Genomic DNA, 23770 nt, shown 5'->3' with positions numbered 1-23770 from the left:
ATTTCTGGCAATTGTCTTCAGACTGCTGAAAAAAATCACACATAGTAAATTGGATCCACTATAAATTCATTGTCAGCAACCTTAACAATGGCTTCAATATTGTGATAATTTCCTACTTCCTTGGAAAGTTTTCCCATTTTTCACAATGACTATTGTTAAGCCATCTCTACTTTTCTTAACATTGTTTACACTCCTCTTATTCCCCAATCATCCTAAGCAGTGTTGTCATCTACCTCAAAGAAAAAATAAATCTCAATTTTTTGGCATCAGACCTTCAATTTAACTACTTACAGCATACTTCTCTCCTTCCTGCATATGAGATTTCCTTCCACAAATATAAAATTCCTCCCCATCCACGTCAGTGATCTTCTCCCTGCCTTATGTCCCGAACTTTATCTTCCATTCTCCCAAACCTGTTCCTCCTCTAATGTTCCACCCAACAGTAAGTCAGCCCTGGAAGTCATCCGTGACTCCTTCCTCTCCAATTACCAAGCCTTGTATATCCCACATCCTAAATGTCTCTTAAATCTCATTATTTCTGTCCTCTGCCATCACCATAACTATCATCTGTCCACCCATTCTAACAGCCTGAGTGCTCTTGACCTCCAAGGTGACTTCTCTCTAATCCATTTACCACTTTGTAGCCATCAGCTATCTTTCCAAAATGCTGTACTGGTAACTCACTTTTTCAGTTTTATTGCCCATGGAATAAAATGTAAACTCTTTACTATGTTTCCTAAGATCCTCTCATGATTTGCTCCTGCTTATCTTTCTAATGTATTTCCAGCTATTGCATTGCTTGTATGCTCTGCACCAAGCATTTGCATACATTTACACGCATCTGTTTCCTTTGCCTGGGAGACTCCACACTCACTTCAACATTTATCTGTCTAGGTTCATCGCAAACTTTCAGTGTCATTTCCTTTCAGAGCCTTTCCTGACTTCCTAGACTAGGACTGTTCACTTTACTATGAGCTTCCTTGACAACATTCATTGTTCTTTGTTAATTTATCTGTATACTCTGAAAGTAGGGCTCTGTCTACTCACTGTTGTGGCCCCAATACCCAGCAGTCTCAAAACTCTGCAGGCATCAAAAAATGCTGCTGAATAAATGAAAAGAAATACAATATACAATAAAAATATTAAATAAACCATTAATAATAGGAGATGTGCTCCTTTATCTGGAATAGTATACACAGTTCCTATAGATTTTCATTAAGTTAGAAGTGTAACATTTCATGGTTTTCATAGGTAAGAATGAAATGGACACTTTAAGTAATATTAGAAGCTGTTACAATGGAAAACACACTGTGACTTAATGGCTTTTGTGTCTTTTATATTGTTTCCAGGCCAGAAAGGAAGATAGGGAATTTTAATACTCCTGGAGACATTGGTGTCAAAAGAGTAGTACTGAAAAAGCTAGCTTAAAGGCAGGATAAATAAGAAGTTTATCAAAAAGTCTTTGACTATAACACATACATATACACAAGGATTGAATTTATATAAATCCTATAAAATATTCAAAATCATTACCACTAAACAAATATACAAAAATGAAACTATAAATATTTTGAGAAAGATGACTTCAATACATGCTCAGTTATTTATTTTTTTTTTCTAAAGGAAAACCAGAGCAGCTGGCCTTACAATAATGAGAAAAGGTATTGATGACTAGCCTTCTAAAAAAAGTGCCTGAAATGTTCATTCAAGGCTGGTATTCATTCTTTATTCAGAGCCTGGTTGTCAGCTTGAAAAGCAACAGAGATTACTGATGCATTCTAGGGCCAAATCATGGAGGACATAAATTTGCTCTTAGTACAGCAGTGAATCAAGGGAGGAAAAAACTTATTTGTATTCCAAGGGTCCTATGCATTGTTTGGCTTCAGTAAGATTATTTTAATTAATTATAAGCAATATGGCACAACTTAGAAATAACCATAATTTGATATTTATTCCATTTCATTAGTTCAACACAGCAAAGCCATCCTTTAAATCCTGATAGTGCATGATTAATATCTTGCATTGGTTTATTTGTACTTTTTTACTAAGTAGATATTACAGAAATAATGAATTCTAAAAGGAATTTTTGAACTATTTAGGAGCTTTAAATTTATTTTAGATTTGCTTCAGTTTGGAAAAGTGGTTTAAAAAAAAAGCTGGGGTTAAGATATACATAGTGGAGTGAAAATGAAAAAATAAACAGCAGTGTTATGTTTACTAAGGACAAAGTTAAAGCCGTGTTTTCAAAGTAATTCATGAGAATTCCCATGAAATTAAAACACATGATCAATTTTGCTGTTTTAAGAAATGACTTCAGAAACACTAATACATTTCACATTTTGGTTAGAAAAATCATTCCTATACTTTCCATTTATTAAAATACACACATATAAAGTTCTGATGAAATTAGGATTAGTTTTACATCAACTATGTTACTGAGATTAGTGGAGAAAGAAATTTTAAACAAGAGCAGTGCCTAGGAAGAAATAATTTTAAGAGGCCTAGTGGACCAAACAAACAAACAAAAAAAAAAGGTATTTCTGAACCTCTTTATGCAAAGAGATATTGTGAGTTGTGTATTTAAGACAACACCCTTGCTGTTGTGCAAGTAATCTATTTGGAAAGCTCAAATAGGAAATAACTGTGATGCAAAATGGTATGAGTATCACTTGAAAAAAACCTTATAATAAAAGAATTACAGGAATTCAAAAGGAACTTGAACCCAGGAGGCGGAGCCTGCAGTGAGCCAAGTTCATGCCACTGCACTCCAGCCTGGGTGAGACTCTGAGCCCACTGTCACTCCAGCTCAGAGTGAGACTCTGTCTTTAAAAAAACAAAAAAGAAATTCAAAAGGAATATGAGCTCCAGTTGTAATTAGAGAAGACTTCATGAAAATACAGATGTGAGATGGTTGTTAAAGGGCAGAGTTTTCTAAAAGTAAAAATAGAGGAAGATGTTTCATGATTTATAGAAAACAACCTAAATGAACCTTATCATTATCTTTCGGTAAATATTTACAAAACGAAAATGCTTTGGAAGTCATCTCATCTGCCCAGATTGATTATAAGTCATAAAAGCAGTGGTGATGGCTTAAAATGCCTTATAAATCTGAAGCTTATGACCATTCCTTCATTAGGAAAAGATACAGAATAACTCCCTTTTCCTCCATAATGACTGCATTTCATCCCAAACACCACTGCTGCTAGGTATTTCCCTGTCCTCCTTCTGTCTCCTCCTGGGAAGAAGAAGGATCAGCAAAACAAAGGCCCAACAGATTGAAAGCTTCAAGGAAGTAGAATAAACACAGAATATGTGAATTAAGGATTAAAACGCATTCATTGATTTGATAATAGAGGTAAATAGGTGACGTCAGCCAAAACAAGTGAAGCCAATTGTTTCCCCTGTGGTACGCAATGAATTTTTTTTTCCTGATTCTATGCTTGTGCATGACCCTGAGTAGTAAACCAACTCAAAGAGAAGGTAGTTATTACCCAGTAACTTTCATTCTTCTTAGGGTATGAAAACTGGCCACTGAATGTTCTGTTCCAAAATTCCCTCAGCAAGTTAAGCTAAATATCTAGATTAAAAGATTATTTTGATTTTAAAATGGACACTACATATCTGGCTTATTTAGTCTGCAGGCACTTTTTCGTCTTCCAAAAATGTTCTGAAAAACAAAAAAAGTCTATCATAGACTACTGAGCATATATACTGCAGGGCTTTACTGATTAACATGTCTGCTTCTATTATTAAGAAATCTTCACCAATTTCCTTTTGTAACATCCTTAGCTGCTTCAAAACCAGTACTATTATGTTTTGGTTATCTGGCCCCAAATATATATATATTTGAGTTTTATAAAATATACATAATAGTTGCCTCCTTTTGACTGTAAGAACGCTTAGACTTTAAACTGTGACATATTTTCTTGAGTTAAATTTGACAATATACATTTTCATGACGTTGGAAAGGAACCTCAAATGGCTCTCTAATCTCTTGTTCTTTCTAAGCTACCCAAAAGAGCAAATCAAGTATTTTATTAAAGCTATCAGAAAATGTTTTTTTAATGTCCAAACTGAATTGCCACAATAGAATTTGGTTCATTATTCCTATTCTATAAAGATTACAGGTCATTAGTTATCTGCCCAGATAGCCTCCTCCAAATGATCAAGTTACAAAGTGACCTCGCACATCAACCATCAATTGCCACAATAATGTTGGCAGCTCAAAACTTAGGTGTAAGACAATAAGCATTTACTTTTGCTCATGAATTTTGAATCAGTGGGCTGGGCTGGGCTGGGCTAGTCTAGGCTAACCTTGTCCAGGCTTGCTTATCTGTCTACCACCAGCAAGTGAGTTTGGGCTTGGCTGGTCTAAGATGGTCTCACCTGAGATACCTCTCCTCCATGAGGTTTCTGATCTTCAGCCAGGCTAGTTTGGGATTATTCTCACGGCAGAGGTTTGAGAGAGGGAGGGAGATGGAAGGAGAGAAGGCTAAAACTTGCAAGGTTTCTTGAGACCCAGGCTTAGAACTGGCACAACTGTCACTTTTGCTGCATGCTATTATTAGCCAAAGCAAGTTTCAGGGACACCCAGATTCAAGGGCATGGGAACAGAACTCACCTCTTGATGGGAAGAACTGTAAATTGTACTGCAAAAGGAGCAGATATAGGCAAGGCTGAAGACCGCAGTCACTTCTACAATCAACTTACCCAAACTTCATTGAGTCGTTTCTTTAAATGAAGTAATCTGATATTAATGGTGCTTCCCCTCCACCCCTAAATCTAAGCTGTGCAAACATTAACTCATTTTATCATTGCAAAATACAATTTTCTTTTTTTTTTTTTTCAAACAGGGTCTCACTCTGCCTAGGCTGGAATGCAGTGGCATGATCTCAGCTCACTGCAGCCTCAACCTCCCCAGGCTCAAGTGATCCTCCCACCCCAGCCTCGCAAGTAGCTGGGACTACAGGCACACCCCACCATGCCCGGCTAATTTTTGTATATTTTTGTAGAGACGGGGTTCTCGCCATGTTGCCCAGGCTGGTCTCAAACTCCCAGGCTCAAGTGATCCACCAGCCTCAGCCTCCCAAAATGTTAGGATTACAGGTGTAAGACACCATGCCTGGCTGCAAAACGTAACTTCAAGAACACTGTTAAACTGAAATTAAGGTTTGCTGAAATTAGATGACAAGTTAAGGTTTTAATTTAAAACCACAAACAGTTGAGAAATATAGAGTTTATGAACTTAGGAGGAAAATGACATAAAAGCTGCCTTACACAGTAGACAATATGAAGCTGTGCAATTAAGAGGAAATTATGTAGCTTAAGTGTTTTTAAAATTTTCATTCACTATTTAAAGCCTACCATACAGTATTTGATAAATTATGATAAATCATTTTATTCAAAGAGCAACACTGAAGAACTTTTAAAATGAACCATTTATTAAATCAGACTGTTATTCTTAACAGTTATGTAAGTTACATGTATGTTTAAGTCAGAGTATTTCACATGGAAAAGTTTTTAACTCCTATAGGCAAGCAAAATCATATCACACAATATATAAGTGGGAAGGGGATACTGCTAAACATTCAAATAAGGCAAGTATATAAAAACAATAAAACAATAATGAAAAAATTCAAGCATTCCTTTAAGAGAATTCAACACTACAAGCTAAATGTACTTTCTGAGTGTATTCATATAATCAAGGCAGTGTTTCTTCTTTTAAAACATCAGGAAATGGAATAAGGCTCATTAATAGATACAGCTGCCCTCAAGATTTCAATTCAGTTGCTTTCTTTAAATTAAAATTCACAAAGTACACAATTAAGATATATCAAAAAACTGAATCTGCTACTCTAACAACAGCTGTCCATGCTTAATACTTAGTGGTTTATTTGACCAAATTAGTCTTTTCAGGGGGAAGAAAAAGATAAGCCACTGTAAAACATTTAGTTTGAAATGTATGCTAATATTTTCCTTAGAAATCAAAAGTTATGGAGGAAAAGGGTCATTTATTATAAGGAAAAGAAAGCAAAACACTAGAATGACCAACATTTTCAAGGAACAAGCACCACAAAGGACATTTGCATTCAGTTTTGTAATATTTATCAATGCATTTTTCTTACTCCAACCAATCTACTTCATCAAATTCTGAATCATCTTCCGAATCACTATATTCAACAGCAATACGGCGAGACAGGATGGTGGCAACATCATTTTCAATGCGTTCATGTTTAGCTTCTTGTTCACGCTGCTCTTCTACTTTGCGTAGTTGAATACCTGATATAGTGAATCCAAACCATTCATTTAAATCAAAATACTAAATACTAAATACTAGATATTATTAATATTTCTGGAATAAAATCAAATACACATGAGAAATACTAATAGAAAAAAAAAGATCAGAAAAGAATGTGAAGAAATCATACTGAGAGAGGCATTAAATCTTTATGTTATCTGTGTTATTAGTTGGTAAAACTTACCAGGTATCCCAGTAGGTATCTACAGTTTATTTATCCATCATGGTCTACTACACCTCCCTGCTTACCACCCCCTAAAAAATTAATGAGGTGGTACATTTCTTCTATCATCCCAATGGTCAAATAAATTAGACATTGTTGAATATATTTTCTGTGGCTTCATTATCCACTGTACTCGAGGGAAAGGCACTATTATTCATTCTATATGCTCAGTGCCTGGCCTATAGTCATTGCTTAGGAAATAATGACAATAAATGAATGAATATGAGAAGTCTTTCCTTTGTTACTAAAGGAGGAACCTCACTCCTTTAAAGGCATCTGGTAGAGTAAGTGTCATGGATACCCGAAATGAACAGCCTTAACATTGAAGAAAATATTATTTTTAAAGGAGTTAATATACACATTAAGCATAATATAAAGGGTTTTAATTAAATGTTCTATAACACAAGTCTGATATATTAAATTTCTCATTCACTCAATAAACATTTTAAGGATACCTACAAAGCATAAAAATAAAATGATCAAATATGATCTACTTTCTGGAAAATAATTTTAAATATAAGTTGGATATAGCTTTACTTTCTAAGGGCCATTTGTACACAACATGATCACCTAAAATTCTATAAATAAGGAACACATTTTTGTCTTAAATATTTAGAAAGTTTCCAATGCTACTATAGCAATGCTTTTCATGGAGCTGAGAAAATTACCTTTTCGTATTGCTTCCAGTAGCACACTCCTGGCATCACTGATTACAGGTAGGGTTGATGGATGGCGCTTTGGCTCAGAAGCAGGTATAACTTGTGACGGAGGAGATGGAGGCATTAATGGAACATGGGGACCTGGGGCAGTAGATGGAGTTGGATGTAGCCCAGAGGGAGGATGAGCAAGAGCTGTAACTGTGACAGGTGATGATGGTCGAATGCCAGGTGGAGGCAGAGGAGGCGGTGGTGGGGGTGGAGGCAGCCCCTGAACTTCACCTTGTGGGAGTGGATGAACTGGTACAGTTTCACATACTGGGGCAGCTCTAGCTACTGGTGGAGAGGGCTGTACTAGAGGAGGTGCAATTGGAGGAGGAGCTGGGTGAAGAACTCCAGGGGCAATCTGAAGAGGAGCTGGAGGTGGTGGTACTGCTGGAGCTTGCAAAGCAGTGGTTGGAGGTGGAGGCGGGGGAGGCACTGGAGGGGGAGGAGTTGAAGTCATTGAAGCTCTTAATGAGGAAGTTGACAAGGCAGATGGAAGAGGTGGTGGAGGAGGTGGGGGAGTGGGGCTCACAAACACAGGTGTTCTGCCTGTAGCCGGTGACTGAGGGCGATTTTCTATCAAACCTGTAGCAGAACTGAAATGACAGAGATTCTAGCAAGTTATTAAAAGAGAAAAGCCTAAAGAGAAAATCTAACCACACAAACTATAAATGACTATCAGTAATTACATCAAAATAGATCCATTAACATGCTCCTATAGAAATTTAACATCTTCAACAGTATTTAGAAAAAAAAAGAACTAAAAACATCAACAGAAAAGTTAATGAGTGGTGCTTTGGTTTGTAATAGTCTAAATAGTCTCATTCTTTCATGCAACTTTTGCATCCACTCAGACATTTTATGCTCACTTGGATAAATAAAATGCTCAATTCTATACTGACAGGAGTCTCTGTAATGACTCAACATTGATCATAATGCAATTTTGTAGCAATACTTGTGGCCAATACAATGTTGTATTTATACTGAAACTAATTGGTCTCATCATATGCTATTTCAGTTACATCAATGACAGCTAATTACAAACCACAGAAAGAAATTCACAGCTCTCTCTTTTCCTGAGGATGGAACATCAAATGAGTCAGTGATAGAAAAGTGGATTTTTAACTGAAAATTGTAAAGCTGATCTCTACATCTCTATTAGAAAATTTCCCTAATATTTCTCTATTAGAAATTTATCATTTGGATAATAACTGACAAGATTAAACTTCAAAATAGCTTTACTGAAAGATTATTATGAGCAACTGCCAATCCTCTCTGAAATTCTTTAAGTATTTTCCTTAATACCAAATTAGTATTAATAATCACATCTTTGGTTCCCATTTCTTAGACTGTTACCCACATTCCAAAAAATCCTTAATTTTTCTTAATACACTGCACATGATATGCTTAATAACAACACTATAATAAAATGAAACAGGCTTTAGTCTTTAAATTCTTATTAGCTAAATTTTCCTAGGAGAGTGTGTCAGCTTTAACCAGAAGATTACAAATAATGTCCCATAGACCAAATCAGACCTGCTCCCTGTTTTTATAAACAGAGTTTATTTAAATGCAGACACATTCATTTGTTTATGTATAGTCTATGGTGGCTTTCATGCAACAATGGCAGAATTGAGTACTTGTGACAAAAACTATAAGCCCTGAAAGCCAAAAATACTTACTATCTCGTCCTTGAAAGAAAAAGTTACTGACTCCTAAGATAAAACATCATATGCTTGTTCCAATATACCTGATACAGGTGGGTATCGGTTTCGCATCTCCTGCTCCATGCATTGGTGGAGGCGGAGGTGGTTCATGTGGTCTGACTAATACCCTTTCCTCAGCTCTAGTCAGAAGCTCACTCATCTGACTAAATGGCAAGGCAGAAAGTGAGTACGATCCATCCATATGATCCACGTATGTCTGAGGTCTAAAAGAAATATACATTATCAGTGAATTTTTCTTGAATTATTGGGAGGAAAAGTGTTCTACATGAGATATTAAATATTTAAAGTTTATCCTTTCAATGCCAATATTTTAACTATTTTTAAGAAACTTTCAGAAAAGTATTACATTAATCCTGCTTTTAAAACAAAGAATGCTGCTCACAATGTTACCCTTACTTGTTGATTTAGAGATCTACTAGGATGACCATCAGTTATTTTATTATTTTATAACAGAATACTAATTCAACTCACAGGATGAAAAGCATTACATACGTAATCTAATAAACAAGAAAATAATGAACTTTCAGCAAATTGTGTGGAAAGCTATCTGCCTCTATTTCAGTTTTTTTCTTTACAAGAAGATACCAATGACAGAAAGGTAGAATAGGAAAATGAGTTTTCTACTACTATTAGCATATATCGGTGTGCTCTCAAATGACTTCTAAAAGTCTTGCGCCAGAGAGAAAGGCCTCCCCGATACTAACAGCACAGAAGTGGCTAGCTATATTGTTTCTATCCTTCTGCTGTTTTAAACGTGCAAGGGCACTCAGGAAACAGCTGAGTAACATAGCAACGTGACTTAGATGTAAGCAAAATTTTAGATACCTCAAACATGTTAATATTTATAAATATTTACTAGTACATTCTGGGGACAAAGTTGGATTTAACAGATTTAGTGAGCCAGATAAGTACTCAACTGTACTTATTTACTCAATTACTCAACTGTAGTAGAAATAAATGTGTCTATAATTTTTTAATGTCAATTCTTTCAGTAATACAGATAAATAGTATCTCTCAGATGTATATTTCTCCTAAAATAGGTCAAGATGTTGCACACTTATGGCCCAATAATGTATATGTATATTACTTAAAAAAAAATCTTAAGCTCTTCTCCATTAAAAAACCATATGACTAGGCTGGGCACAGTGGCTCATGCATGCAATCCCAGCACTTTGGGAGGCCAAAACAGGCAGATCACTTGAGGTCATGAGTTCAAGACCAGCCTGGCCAACATGGTGAGACCCCATCTCTACTAAAAATACAAAAATTAGCTGGGTGTGGTGGCATGTGCCTGTAATCCCAGCTACTTGGGAGGCTGAAGTGGGAGAATCTCTTGAACCCAGGAGGCAGAGGTTGCAGTGAGCCGAGATCATACCACTGCACTCCAGCCTGGGTGATAGAGCGAGATTCTGTCTCAAAACAAACAAACAAACAAACAAACATGACTATACCCAAGTAAATGTCTTCATAGAGAGATGCCAGTTTAATGTGTTTGCTGGTAGTATGTTATTTAGTTAGGGCCCCTGGCCATTGAGAAAGGAAAAAGATCTATTCTTTTCTACAAAAGGGATGAATACTTTTGTTTGAAAGTCCTAATGTATCTGAGGTGGGTGATGTGGCAAAGAAACGAAGTCAGGGGAAAGTAAAAGGAACAAAACAGAACCCCTTCTTCACTCCTTTTTTATATGCAATAAATCAATAGTATTTCAAAAAAGTCCCAGACCCTACACTTCTATTACAAAATTCTAGCAGACTGTGCCTGAAATATTGAGAGACTATTGAGATTTCACACTAAAGTTAAAACAACCCTAAAGATCAGTCACTCCAACCACCTCTTTCTACAGATGACAAAACTAAGGTCCAGGTATGAAAATGACCTGCTCAAGGCCTGACTTCAGTAGGCCCACAGTGGTCGGGATTTTGAAATAATCTCTATATTTATAACAGGGTCTGCCTGTTCAACAGTTTAGGACTCAAGACTTAGAAGTACAGATATTACAAATAAAGCCAATGTTTTATCATTTTTTTAAAGAAACAAAAACAAAAGTAAAGAAACCTTGTTTCAAAATGAGAGGCTGGACCATTAGCAACTTCAATATGCTTATGTAAGAGATTAGCATCATCTTCAGCCAGCTCTGGACCTTGGGCCAGCTTCTGCCATTCTCGCCGCCTGTCATGAGGTGCTCTTGGCACTTTTTCTGGTTCATGAGGACGATCTAGATTTTTCTGCTATAACAGATGTATTGAAACAAAGTCAAATGCTTAAGTGCTAATTTTTTAAAAAGAGGTTGTAACAATCAAAATAAAATTCTAACATCAACACTAAAAAAGACAATGTCATCATAATATAGTAAAAGTAACACAGAAATGGTTCACTTGTACATTCAGAGTTAAATCTTAGCCAGTGTGCTGTAGTCCCAGTTTCCTGCCATGTTTTGTTTAACCCCTAATTCGAACTGATGGCGCCAGACACAAAATAGTATGCCTAAAGAATACAATTTGAGGTCAGAAAGTCTTTCACATGAAAAAAGATTCATGAACCCTTGCTCCACAGGCATTAGTTTGAAATTCCTACCATTAACGGCATTGCCTACCTCTAATAAAAATGTAAAAATTTACTAAGGTTATGTTATCTGGAAAGTAACTGATGAGTTAGCCAACACATTAGAAAAAAATTCAATTACCTAATTAACCCATAATAACCATATCACTCAACAGAAAACATTGTCTTTAAACAATATAACAAAAAGTGATTCAAAACTGGGGGAGAAAGTATAGAAAGGGCTAGAGTAAGTGTAACAAATTCAAATGCCCAAAGCGGCCAAGCGGATAACATACATGGATGAAATCAGTCGGGTGTAAGATGGGGCAAGTGGTGAGCTAGACAGATATGTCCATCTCAGGCACTCTACTTCCAAAATTTAAAAACCTCTGTGTTTGGCAAATGGAACACTCCCTACAGGCATAATCTGGCTTGCCAGTCACCAGTTTGCAAACGTTAGCTAGAATACTGGGTTACCATCTAGCAAAGAAGACAATACAACAGCATTATACAGGGATTAGGGAAAGCAGAGATAGCTACAGGAGAACCAGAGAGATGATAAAGACAGAACCTGCCTCCTTCATAATTCAACCTAAATCTAACTTTGCTTCAACCTTCTGTGTTTTCAGTCATCATTAACATGAAATATAAAGCAGATACAAGTGAATTTTATTAGAAAGTGGAAAATGACAACAGAAATAACAGAAATTTCATGTGAATATAATAACCTCTCCAAAACATTTAGGAGAGAAATGTTTAGGATGTGCTCTGAAGCAAGAAAATATTAGCTTAATCTACATTACCAATATCTGTACAAGATTCCACTGTTCCTTCTTACCAAAATGTTCCTCTCTTCCTTGGTCCACCTAACTAACTCCTATCTGTTCTTCAAGATTCATTATAAGCTTTGTTGGAAGTGCTTACCCTGGCTGCTAGCTAAAGCAGATGCTATTTTGTGTTATCTAAACCCTTTATGCATACCTCTGCTACGGCACTTATTATGCCATACTCTAATAACCTAATTGCTCATCTGCTCCCCATCAGACTGTGTTCTTTCTGTGAAGTTATAAAGACTTCAGTATTTAACTATATGGACCCAATAAAATAAAACTGTCAAAATACAAGATTAATGAAGTTCAATATATGCAACAAAACACAAATATATAAAAATTAACCTCAATTTTTTAATCTCTTGTAATACCTTCTGCTTCCTCTTTTCCTTCCTCTTATCCTCTGTATCTTGCAACATTTTTTCTTTCCATAGATCAAAGAAATATGAAGGATTGGTATAAAACTTCAGACCTTCTTTACCATCATCTCTGAAATGTATCAATTAAAACACACATTAGTAAGACTTAGGCAATCAGAACAGAAATAATTTCACTAAAATGATTATCCTCTTACATTAATAAAATACAGTTCGTGTTAAAATATTGACAAAATAAAATTGAATATTGCACCAATAGAAAATTTCTCACAAATCTGAGAAAACAAAGAAAAGAGGAAAACCAGATGCTTTTCTGAGTTAGTACTAATACTTCAAAGTACAGCTGGGCAATTTTCATCCCTAACTTCTGTTGAATCCCAAATTTTCTCAAAAGTCCTTTGGGCAATTCCAATAATTACAAATAGCTCTGCCAAAGATAAAAGCCTGAAAAGACAGTAACATCATCTAGAATAGAGAAATTTTGAAGTTTCTGCCAATAGTATGATTTATTTATCTTACTAAATCCAAAATATATCACGTAATAGTCATTCTAATAGTCACATTTATATCTAATGATCTGCACACTGACTTACAATTTCAAATAACTCTCTAAATACTATTTTATTCAGGATGTGTTATACATCTTAAATTACCCATTTAACAAACCATGTGAAAGAACTTCAAAAAAAGGTTAAATAATTCCAGATTTTATTCAAAGTGGTAAAAAGCATTTTAAGGTACTACCTATTCATTATATAAGAAATTAATGCACACAAATCAAGAGTAGACGAAACAGGCTGGGCGCAGTGACTCACACCTGTAATCCCAGCACTTTGGGAGGCCGAGACGGGCAGATCACGAGGTCAGATGCAGACCATCCTGGCTAACACAGTGAAACCCCGTCTCTATTAAAAATACAAAAAATTAGCCAGGCTTGGTGGCGGGCACCTGTAGTCCCAGCTACTAGGTAGGCTGACGCAGAGGAATGGCATGAACCTGGGAGGCGGAGCTTGCAGTGAGCCTGAGTGACAGAGCAAGACTCTGCCTCCAAAAAAAAAAAAAAAAAAGAGTAGACAAAACAAGCAAAATTATAATGTTTATTTTGTTAGTAGGACAGAATTTTGAGCTTTTCCATTTGATTAAAATTAAATTAAAAGGACAATAATGACTCCTTATCTCTTTATATTAATAAGTTTACCAGTGGCTTTTCTTAACTTGTCAAAACAACTCTTTTGAATAGGTCTTGTCTTTTGTATGCCAGAATCTTAGGAATTCATCCAGTGAATAAAAACAAAGGTTTTTCCAAAGGTGGTGGACAGAGAGGGCTCTCTGTGTTTGCTAGAAGCCCAATGAAATAAAGAATGTTTGGGGATTTAGCATTTCAATCTGAAGTCTGAGATAAATAATAGGGCTACTATTTACTAACCTACCTACCTATAAGGAGTGAGTATATTGAGAGGTGGAGGCTGTTCACAAACATCGTATGTCTCCTGTAATGGAATAGGCAAAGTCTTGCGATCAAAAAGCTGCTGGTCTTGAATTGTAGAACTTCGGAAAGCTTTCCTCATTGTTATATCTTGCAAAGACACTGAAACAAAAATCAAGAATTCATTTTATTTTATTTTACTAAGATGATTTAATATAAGGGCAAATTCATATACTGTATTTGTCTAAAAGTCAGCACGGCTCAAGAGGTTGTGACCTTAGTGGCTTATGAATCAGAAACCATATTATAAATGTTCTATCATTATATTTACCCTTATCATTCTGTGCCTAATTTCCCAATCAGATAGGTTTTAATTAACCTTTGATTTTTAGGGCTCAGAGGGCCCTAAAGACATCTGAAACATATCTACATTTCAACCAAATATACCTTTTTCTTTCTTCTACCTGCCATCATGGGCCCCACCAACTTAGGTTCTCTTCTCCTATTAATCTTCTTTTCCATCTCCCTTTATTCCTTCTTTTTAGCTTACATCAGTAACTCTGAAAGGAATTACTTACTTATTAGTGGCACTGTGGGTTAAACATGCTGTTAACCTCTACATTATGTATGCTATAAATCTTGTATGTGTACTATCAAGTTAAAACAAACTTTACTGTAAAGGAAATTTTTTAAGTATTAGGTGATCTATATTATTCTTTTTAACTTATATTTTATCTGTACTATAAGGATTTCTACCTAACTATAAGCTCTTGAAGACTATCTTATACATTAGTATTCCCAGTAACTAGCACAGCCCCATCACATATGTGATGATTTAAAAATAACTTCATTTATTTTGAACTGTGCAGCATGTTAAAATAACAAATATACAAAAATGCTGCATTCTTAACTCTTAAGAGTGATTTCCTGATATTAAAAAATAAGGTAGTTTCTTAGATATTTAATACGGCCTTAAGTATACAGACAAATACCCTATAACATAGCAAGGTCAGTATAACAATCCTAACAATTCTTTTTTTTGAGACAGAGTCTCACTGTGTCACCCAGGCTGTAGTGCAGTGGTGCGATCTCGGCTCACTGCAACCTCTTCCTCCCTCCTCTTCCTTCCTCCTCCTCCCTCCTGCCTCAGCTTCCCAAGTAGCTGGGACTACAGGCAACTGCCACCATGGCCAGCTAATTTTTTTTTTTTTTTTTTTAAATTTTTAGTAGAGATGAGGTTTCACTATGTTGGCCAGGCTGCTCTTGAACTCCTGACCTCGTGATCTGCCCACCTCGGCCTCCCAAAGTGCTGGGATTACCGGTGTGAGCCACCACGTCCGGCCAACAATTCTTAATTTATCCTTCTCCCTAAAATAATTTTCCTATCATCTTCTCAAGTAAATTCACTCAACATGAACACGGGACCAATGGCACAGGAAGTGCAATAGGCTGGCTCTGCAACAACGGCACCATAACTGCATTTCTAGCAACTCCACTGCTGCATGACCTGTAACACACTTATAAATACTAAAATAAAATTCAGAGAAGCAAAAAGTTTTTCCCCACTGTCACTAAAAAGTGGCACTGGAGATACAGTATTTAATGAGTACATACTATATGTGCTAGATGGTTTCACTAACTTTCATTTCATTTAATCTTTATAATTCAGTAAGATATGAATTATTCCATTTTGAAATATTACAAGAAAGCCAAGGCTAGGAAATAGTATATAACTGATCTGAGGTTAAACAGTTAATAAACAGAAGAGCCAGAACACAAAAGTCAGATCTGTTTACCTTTAAGGCTAATTGTTTTGCCACAATACCACACACTGTTTTCAGGCTCCTGCCAGAAGTGGCTTGTGTTTTCTGCAAAGTGAATCAATTCTTGCCACTCTCCTACCCCACTTACTAATCAATAAGTATGTAACTAAGATGAAACCTAGTGTTTAATCTCCCCAAACTTCCTTGGTAAAGGATATAAGAAACATGTAAAGTAATAAGCATGATGTACTTTTCTACCTTCAACTCCTCCCATTTATCGCTTGTCTTATTATTAACAGACCATTGTGGTGAAGCCCCTTCCACTTGCCAACAATAACATCTGATATTAATAAAATAGAATTATAAAGCAATAAATCAGTATAATGTTTATAAACATAATTGACTTAAATATAATTGTACAAGTCTTTGTTTAAAAGTCATTTAAAAATATTTTCGAAATTGTTAAGTTTTCAGTTACTACAAAATGGTTAAAAAAAACTGATACCACACTGTGCAATTTAGTACTGTACGCATGATGTTATTTTTTTTGAACACCCGCTGAATTAAAAAACCTAGGTTAAATAACTGAAAACTCCTTCAATACAACTTCTCCAAAACAATTTCAAATTAAGTAGTTCAGCTTTTAGATTCTGAATTCTTCCCCCACTGCTCCACAAAATTTTAAAGGAAACTATGTATAATTCTGACAGTATAGTTGTTGACAAATTAAAATTTGTTTTTTAACACAAACATCTTATTTACTGTTATCTGTATTTTCACTTTCAAGTTTAATGGTGGTTCTAAGACATTTGTTAAAATGTAACAATATTTTGAAACTAAATGTTGACTTTTATTTCTGTTACATATGAGAACTGCCCGTGTATCTCTCTATTATTTGATGGCATAAATTTATATTTAAGTTAGAAATAGTTATCTAAAAAACAAATTTTGGCTATAAATTATATATCTGAAAGCATGACCATAAAGTATTTTTTCATCACTAACAATGATTTTATTTCAAGAATTCCATGAGGTGTAATTAATGTATTGATACATGCACATGTTTCAAAGGATACCACCAACAAAGACAACCTAAAGAATGGGAGAAAATATCTGCAAATCATTATTTGATAAAGGATTTAGATCCAAAATATACACAGAATTCCAACAAGTCAAAAATAAAAACACAAATAATCCAAATTATAAATGGGCAAAGGAACTACATAGACATTTCTCCAAAGAAGATATACAAATGGCCTATAAGCACATGAAAAGATGTTCAACATCATTAGCCATCAGGGAAATATAAATACACATTACACGAATTAACCTTGAAAACATTATGCTAAAAGAAAGCACTCACAAAAGACCACATATTGTACTATTCATTCATATGAAATATCCATACAGACAGATCCATACAGACAAATCCATACAGGCAAATCCATACAGACAGAAAGATCAGTGATTGCTAGGGGTTGAGTTGAAGGGGAAACAGAATGACTGCTAACGAGTACAGGGCTTCTTTCTGAAGTGATACAAATACTCTAAAATTGATTGTGGTGATGGTTGCATAACTTGAATATACTAAAAAACACTGAACTGTACACTTCAACTTTAAATGGGTGAACTGCAAGGTATAGGTAGGTTGTGAAATACATCTTAATAAAGCTATTTTTTTAAGTATTATTTCCTTGTTTTCTTGTATCCAGAGCTCTGAGTTTACATTTTACAAGTGGTAGAAATCTAGTGTGCCAAGTATTTACCTCTCCTTATTTACACATTAGATTATTTCAAAAGTAGCTGGTTCCATCACTAAGACATCCATCAAAATACATTATATTTTTGTTCTTTCCAGTGATATCCTTTAGTATTTTTATTGTTACAGTTCAGACCTATTATATAATTTGCAGTTACACTAAAAATTTTATCTATTATATAATTTGCATATATACTATTTAATGCAACAAAAATATTTTGAAGAGAGTGTACGAAATTCCATTAAACAATTCTCTGCGGTAGATAAGTGCAAATTATGTTCTTAGTATTACATTTCTTTTTGTAAAACAAACAAAAAGGCATTTAGGAAACATCGGCATTGAATGTATTCTATCAAGGCATAAAACATGATTTTACCACTGAAGTTTCTACAGTTATTTTAGCTTATAGGGTGGCTTCCTTACCTGATTATTCCTGATTTAATATCTTGGTATAGAATGTTTACACCCTACATACTGGCAATTTGTTTTTGAAATGTTCATTTAAAGTAGGAAGTTGCATTCAGTTAAATAACTAGTAAGACTTTAGCAATATGCACATAAAAAAGCATATTAAAAGCAGTTATATGCCCGGGTGTGGTGGCTCACGCCTGTAATCCCAACACTTTGGGAGGCCGAGGCGGGCAGATCACAAGGTCAGGAGTTTGAGACCAGCCTGACCAACATGGCAAAACCCCATCTCTACGAAAAATAAAAAAATTAGCCAGGCATGGTGGCAGGCACCTGTAATCCCAGTTACTCAGGAGGCTGAGGCAGGAGAATCGCTTGAACCTGGGAGGTGGAGGTTGCAGTGAGCTGAGATCGTGCCACTGCACTCCAGCCTAGGTGACAGAATGAGACTCTGTCTCAAAAAAAAAGTAGTTACATTCTTGAAGAGTCAAACCTAAAGATTTCAGGTAATTTTCTAATAGTTTTTATTTCTAAGACAAAAGTATACAAATAAATTATAAGGGAGAAAAGAGAAAGAGAATGAATAGAATGGAGGAAAATATCTGGTTAAAATGACTTATTTATGCCAAAATTAGGAGCTGTGTAGTGTACAAAAAGAAGAGATTTAAAACAGTAGAAAAGAAAAGCCAGGAGAGTCATACTGATGGCATTTTTAGATAATTCACTGATTTATTACAATATGTACACCAAAGGACATGGGTACGATCTGTAATAAATTCATGATTAATATTGTTCTTAAATATATCATTCATCTCATCTAACTTGAAATATATACACAGAAGAAAATACAGTATTAATAAGCTTACATTCTTCTTCCTTTGGATCAAGCTGTGTAACACTAACGGATAAACGGTCCACACGTTCTTGCAATGAGTTGACTCTGAAGGAAAAACTATGTGCTTCATTGAATAATTCTCCAAATATATCTTCAGCATATTTACCTAAGCAAAATGAAACATATAAAATTTAATATCCAGAGCACTGAGTTTTTGTCTTTGCAAGCAGTAGAAATCTAGCATGATATTTGCCTCAGATACTTTGTGATCAGAGATAAATATTGAACAATGTAATATTAAAACTGGTGTCCTGTTGAATTTGGCATTTATTTGGAATTACAGTTGACCCTTGAACAAAATCATTTAACTGTGCTAGTCCACTTATATGTGGATATTTTTCAATAATTACATTGAAAATTTTGGAGATTTGAGACAATTTGAAAAAACTTGCAGATGAACCACATAGCCTAAAAATATTTAAACATTTAAAAAATATTTTAAAGATATGTTATGAATGCATAAAATATATGTAAACGAGTGTATTTTATTTACTACCACAAAATATACAGAAATCTATCATAAAAGTTAAAACATATCAAAACTTACACACAAAACACATACATAGTGCCAATCATAGTCAAGAGAAACATAAAGAAATGTAAAGATGTATTACGTTGGTGCAAATGTAATTGCGGTTTTTGCCAACCTAATAGTACTAAATCATAACAATAAATTTAAGTGTAGTAATACTGTATTACTGTAATAATTTTATAGCCACCCTCTGTTGATATTGCAGTTAGCGCTAGTGTTGTATCCACTTAAAATGCTGTTTGAGCAGTTCTTTCTCCATATATTGTATACGAGAGTAGGAAGTAATCTCTCATGGTTCTTGCGTATTTTTCACCATGTTTTATGCAATACTGTAAACCTTGAATACATTGTGAGACTCATTCAAAGTGCCACCAGTGATGCTGGAAGTACTCTCAAGTACAGGAAAGTCATAACATTACAAGAAAAAGTTGATTTGCTTGATAAGAATCACAGATTGAGGTCTACAGCTGTGGTTGCTTAGCATTTCAAGATAAATGAATCAAACCTAAGGCCAATTATAAAAAAAGAAAAGGAAAATCATGAAGCCATTGCTGCAGCTACACCAGCAGACACAAAAACCTTGTACTTTTTTGTGAATACCTTTTAATCTTGTATCGAAATGCACTTTTTGTGGGTGCATGGCTGTTACAAGAAAAGCCTACATATAGACTCTAACATGATTTGAGAAAAAGTGAAGTCCTTATACTACAACTTAAAGCAAAAGGAAGGTAAACGATCTAAACCTGGAAAATTTAATGGCAGCAAAGGATGGTCTGATACTTTTAGAAAGCGGTTTGGCCCTAAAAATGTCACAACAAGAGAAGGTGCAGCTTTTGTCAGCCAAGAGGCAGCAGATCAGTTCCCAGATGCCATTAAGAAAATAATTGGTTTCCATGTATGCTGCTTGAAAAAAAAATAATAATAATTGGCCAGGCATGACTGTCTGCAATCCCAGCACTTTGAAAGGCTGAGGTGGGCAGATTGCTTGAGCTCAGGAGTTTGAGACCAGCCTGAACAACATGGTGAAACCCCATCTCAACCAAAAATACAGAAATTAGCTGGGCACGATGTTATGTGCCTGTAGTACCAGCTACTTGGGGAGGTGAGGCAGGAGGATCACTTGAGCCTGGGAGGTCCAGGCTACTGTGAGTTGTGATCATGCCACGGTACTCCAGCCCAGCCTGGGTGACAAAGTGAGACCTTCTCTCTCTTTCTCTCAAAACAAAGAAACAAACAAACAAAACGAAACAGAAAAGAAAAAGAAAAAAATTGAGTAGAAACAATATCTGCCTGAACAGAGTTTTAATGCAGATAAGAATGTCTTATTCCAGAAAAAAAAAAAATGCCACAGAGGACATTTATTAGTAAGAAAAAGTGAACACCAGGATTTAAGGCAGGAAGGGACATGCTAACTCTACTGTTTTGTGCAAATGCGGTTGGGTTTATCATCAGAACTGCCCTTATATATAAAGCTGCTACCCTCAAGCCTTGAAGGGAAAAGAAGGCCAAAAAAAGAAGGCAAGGCAACAAAAAGGCATGGACAATGAGAATCCTTTTTCCGGATTGGTCCCATCGACGTTTTGTCCCTGAAGTCAGGAAGTACCTTGCCACTAAGGGACTGTCTTTTAAAAATTTTGTGATAACTGTACAACATCCCTGGCCACTCAGAACTCCATGAGTTTCACACTGAAGGTGTCAAAGTGGTCCACTTGCCCGCAAACATGACAGCTCTAATTCAGCCTCTACATCAGGAGGTCATAAGGACATTTAAGACTCATTACACACAGTATTCTATGGAAGACTGTCAACACTATGGAAGAGAATCCCAATAGAGAACATCATGAAAGTCTGGAGGGATTATATCATCAAAGATGTCATAGCTGTTACTGAAAAAGCCAAGAAAACCATCAAGCCCAAGACAACAAATTCATAAAATTTTAAAAAACTGTGTCCAGATGTTTTGCATGACCTCACAGGGTTTGTAACAGTGTCAGTCAAGGAAATAATGAAATAGTGGATACAGAAAAAAGGGTGGGGATGAAGAATGGCAAGGTATGGATCTTGGAGAAATTCAAGACCTAATTAGACAGCACACCAGAGAAATTAACAGAAGACGACTTGATGGAGAAGAGTGCCTCCAAACCAGTATTCAGGAGCTGAATCCTGAATAGGAAGAGCTCCAGTCTGCAGCTCCCAGCAAGACTGATGCAGAAGACGGGTGATTTCTGCATTTCCAACTGAGGGACCCGGTTCATCTCATTGGGACTGGTTGGACAGTGGGTGCAGCCCATGGAGGGCAAGCTGAAGCAGGGCAGGGCACTGCCTCACCCAGGAACCACAAGCGGTCAGGAGATTTCCCTTCCAAGCCAAAGGAAGCTGTGACAGACTGTACCTGGAGAAACGGTACACTCCTGACCAAATCCTATGCTTTTCCCACAGTCTTAGCAACCAGCAGACCAGCAGATACCCTCCCATGCCTGGCTCAGCGGGTCCTACTTCCACGGAACCTTGCTCACTACTAGTGTGGCAGTCTGAGATCAATCTGTGATGCCGTAGCTTGACGGGGGAGGGGCGTCCACCACTGCTGAGGCTTGAGTAGATCAAAGTGTAAACGAAGAGGCCAGTAAGCTCGAACTGCTCAGTAAGGTCTATTCCCTCTATAAATTCTACCTCTGGGGGAAGGACGTAGTAGAACAAAAGGCAGCAGACAGCTTCTGCAGACTTAAACGTCCCTGTCTGACAGCTCTGAAGAGAACAGTGGTTCTCTCAACACGGTGTCTGAACTCCAAGAACGGACAGACTGTCTCCTCAAGTGGGTCCCTGATCCCCATGTAGCCTGACTGGGAAACACCTCCCAGTAGGGGCTGACAGACACCTCATACAGGCGGATGCCTCTCTGGGATGAAGCTTCCAGAATAAGGATCAGGCAGCAATATTTGCTCTTCTGCAGCCTCTGCTGGTGATATCCAGGCAAACAGGGTCTGGAGTGGACCTCAAGCAAACTCCAACAGACCTGTAGCTGAGGGGTCTGACTCTTAGAAGGAAAACTAACAAACAGAAAGGACGTCCACACCAAAACCCCATCTGTAAATCACCAACATCAAAGACCAAAGGTAGATAAAACCACAAAGATGGGGAGAAACCACATCAGAAAAGCTGAAAATGAAAAAAAAAACAAAAAAAACAGAGCACCTCTTCTCCAAAGTATCGCAGCTCCTTGCCAGCAAGGGAACAAAACTGGACGAAAAATGAGTTTGATGAGTTGATAGAAGTAGGCTTCACAAGGTCGGTAATAACAAACTTCTCCGAGCTAAAGGAGCATGTTCTAACTCATTGCAAGGAAGCTAAAAACCTTGAAAAAAGCTTAGACGAATTGCTAGCTAGAATAAAGTGTAGAGAAGACCTTAAATGACCTGATGGAGCTGAAAACCACGGCACCAGAACTTTGTGACGCGTGTACAAGCTTCAATAGCGATTCGATCAAGTGAAAGAAAGAATATCAGTGATTGAAAATCAAATTAATGAAACAAAATGAGAAGAAAAGACCAGAGAAAAAGGAGTGAAAAGAAATGAACAAAGGCTCCAAGAAATATGGGACTATGTGAAAAGACCAAATATATGTTTGATTGGTGTACTGGAAAGTGACGGGGAAAATGGAAACAAGTTAGAAATCACTCTTCAGGATATTATCTAGGAGACCTTCCCTAACCTAGCAAGGAAGGCCAGCATTCAAATTCAGGAAATACAGAGAACACCACAAAGATACTCCTCAAGAAGAGCAGCCCCAAGACACATAATTGTCAGATTCACCAAGGTTGAAATGAAGGAAAAAATGTTAAGGGCAACCAGAGAGAAAGCTCGGATTACCCACAGAGGAAAGCCCATTAGACTTAACAGCTGATCTCTTGGCAGAAACTCTACAAGCCAGAAGACAGTGGGGGCCGATATTCAACATTCTTAAAGAAAAGAATTTTCAACCCAGAATCTCATATCCAGCCAAACTAAGCTTCATAAGTGAAGGAGAAATAAAATCCTTTACAAACAAGCAAATGCTGAGAGATTTTTGTCACCACCAGGCCTGTCTTACAAGAGCTCCTGAAGGAAGCACTAAACATGGAAAGGAACAACCAGTACCAGCCACTGCAAAAACATGCCAAATGGTAAAGAACATCGATGCTAGGAAGAAACTGCAATTAACAGGCAAAATAACCAGCTAACATCATAAAGACAGGATCAAGTTCACACATAACAATATTAACCTTAAATGTAAATGGGCTAAATGCCCCNA

At 36.3% G+C, this 23770-nt stretch overlaps 1 protein-coding gene across 9 annotated transcripts in view; it reads right to left on the bottom strand.

The window, feature by feature from the left end:
* Nucleotides 1-5420: 5420 nt before the first annotated feature.
* WASF1 (WASP family member 1) overlaps nt 5421-23770 on the bottom strand; it is an 81057-nt gene continuing 62707 nt past the window's right edge. For 8 of the 9 annotated variants that reach the window (XM_017889641.1, XM_017889643.1, XM_017889640.1 and 5 more), the window contains 7 exons: nt 18922-19056; nt 14133-14286; nt 12693-12810; nt 11006-11178; nt 8973-9152; nt 7190-7818; nt 5421-6279 (listed from right to left, as the gene is read on the bottom strand). In XM_017889641.1, coding sequence (XP_017745130.1) covers nt 6122-6279; nt 7190-7818; nt 8973-9152; nt 11006-11178; nt 12693-12810; nt 14133-14286; nt 18922-19056 — 1547 coding nt within the window. In that variant the 3' untranslated portion in view covers nt 5421-6121. The remainder of the gene's footprint in view (nt 6280-7189; nt 7819-8972; nt 9153-11005; nt 11179-12692; nt 12811-14132; nt 14287-18921; nt 19057-23770) is intronic. The other variant, XM_017889648.1, reaches the window with a different exon arrangement.

Source organism: Rhinopithecus bieti, unplaced genomic scaffold (genome assembly GCF_001698545.2).
Source record: "Rhinopithecus bieti isolate Rb0 unplaced genomic scaffold, ASM169854v2 scaffold_18548, whole genome shotgun sequence".
Lineage (NCBI taxonomy): Eukaryota > Metazoa > Chordata > Mammalia > Primates > Cercopithecidae > Rhinopithecus > Rhinopithecus bieti.
Note: the sequence above shows the minus strand (reverse complement) of the source record. Positions and strands in the feature narration are given on the sequence as shown.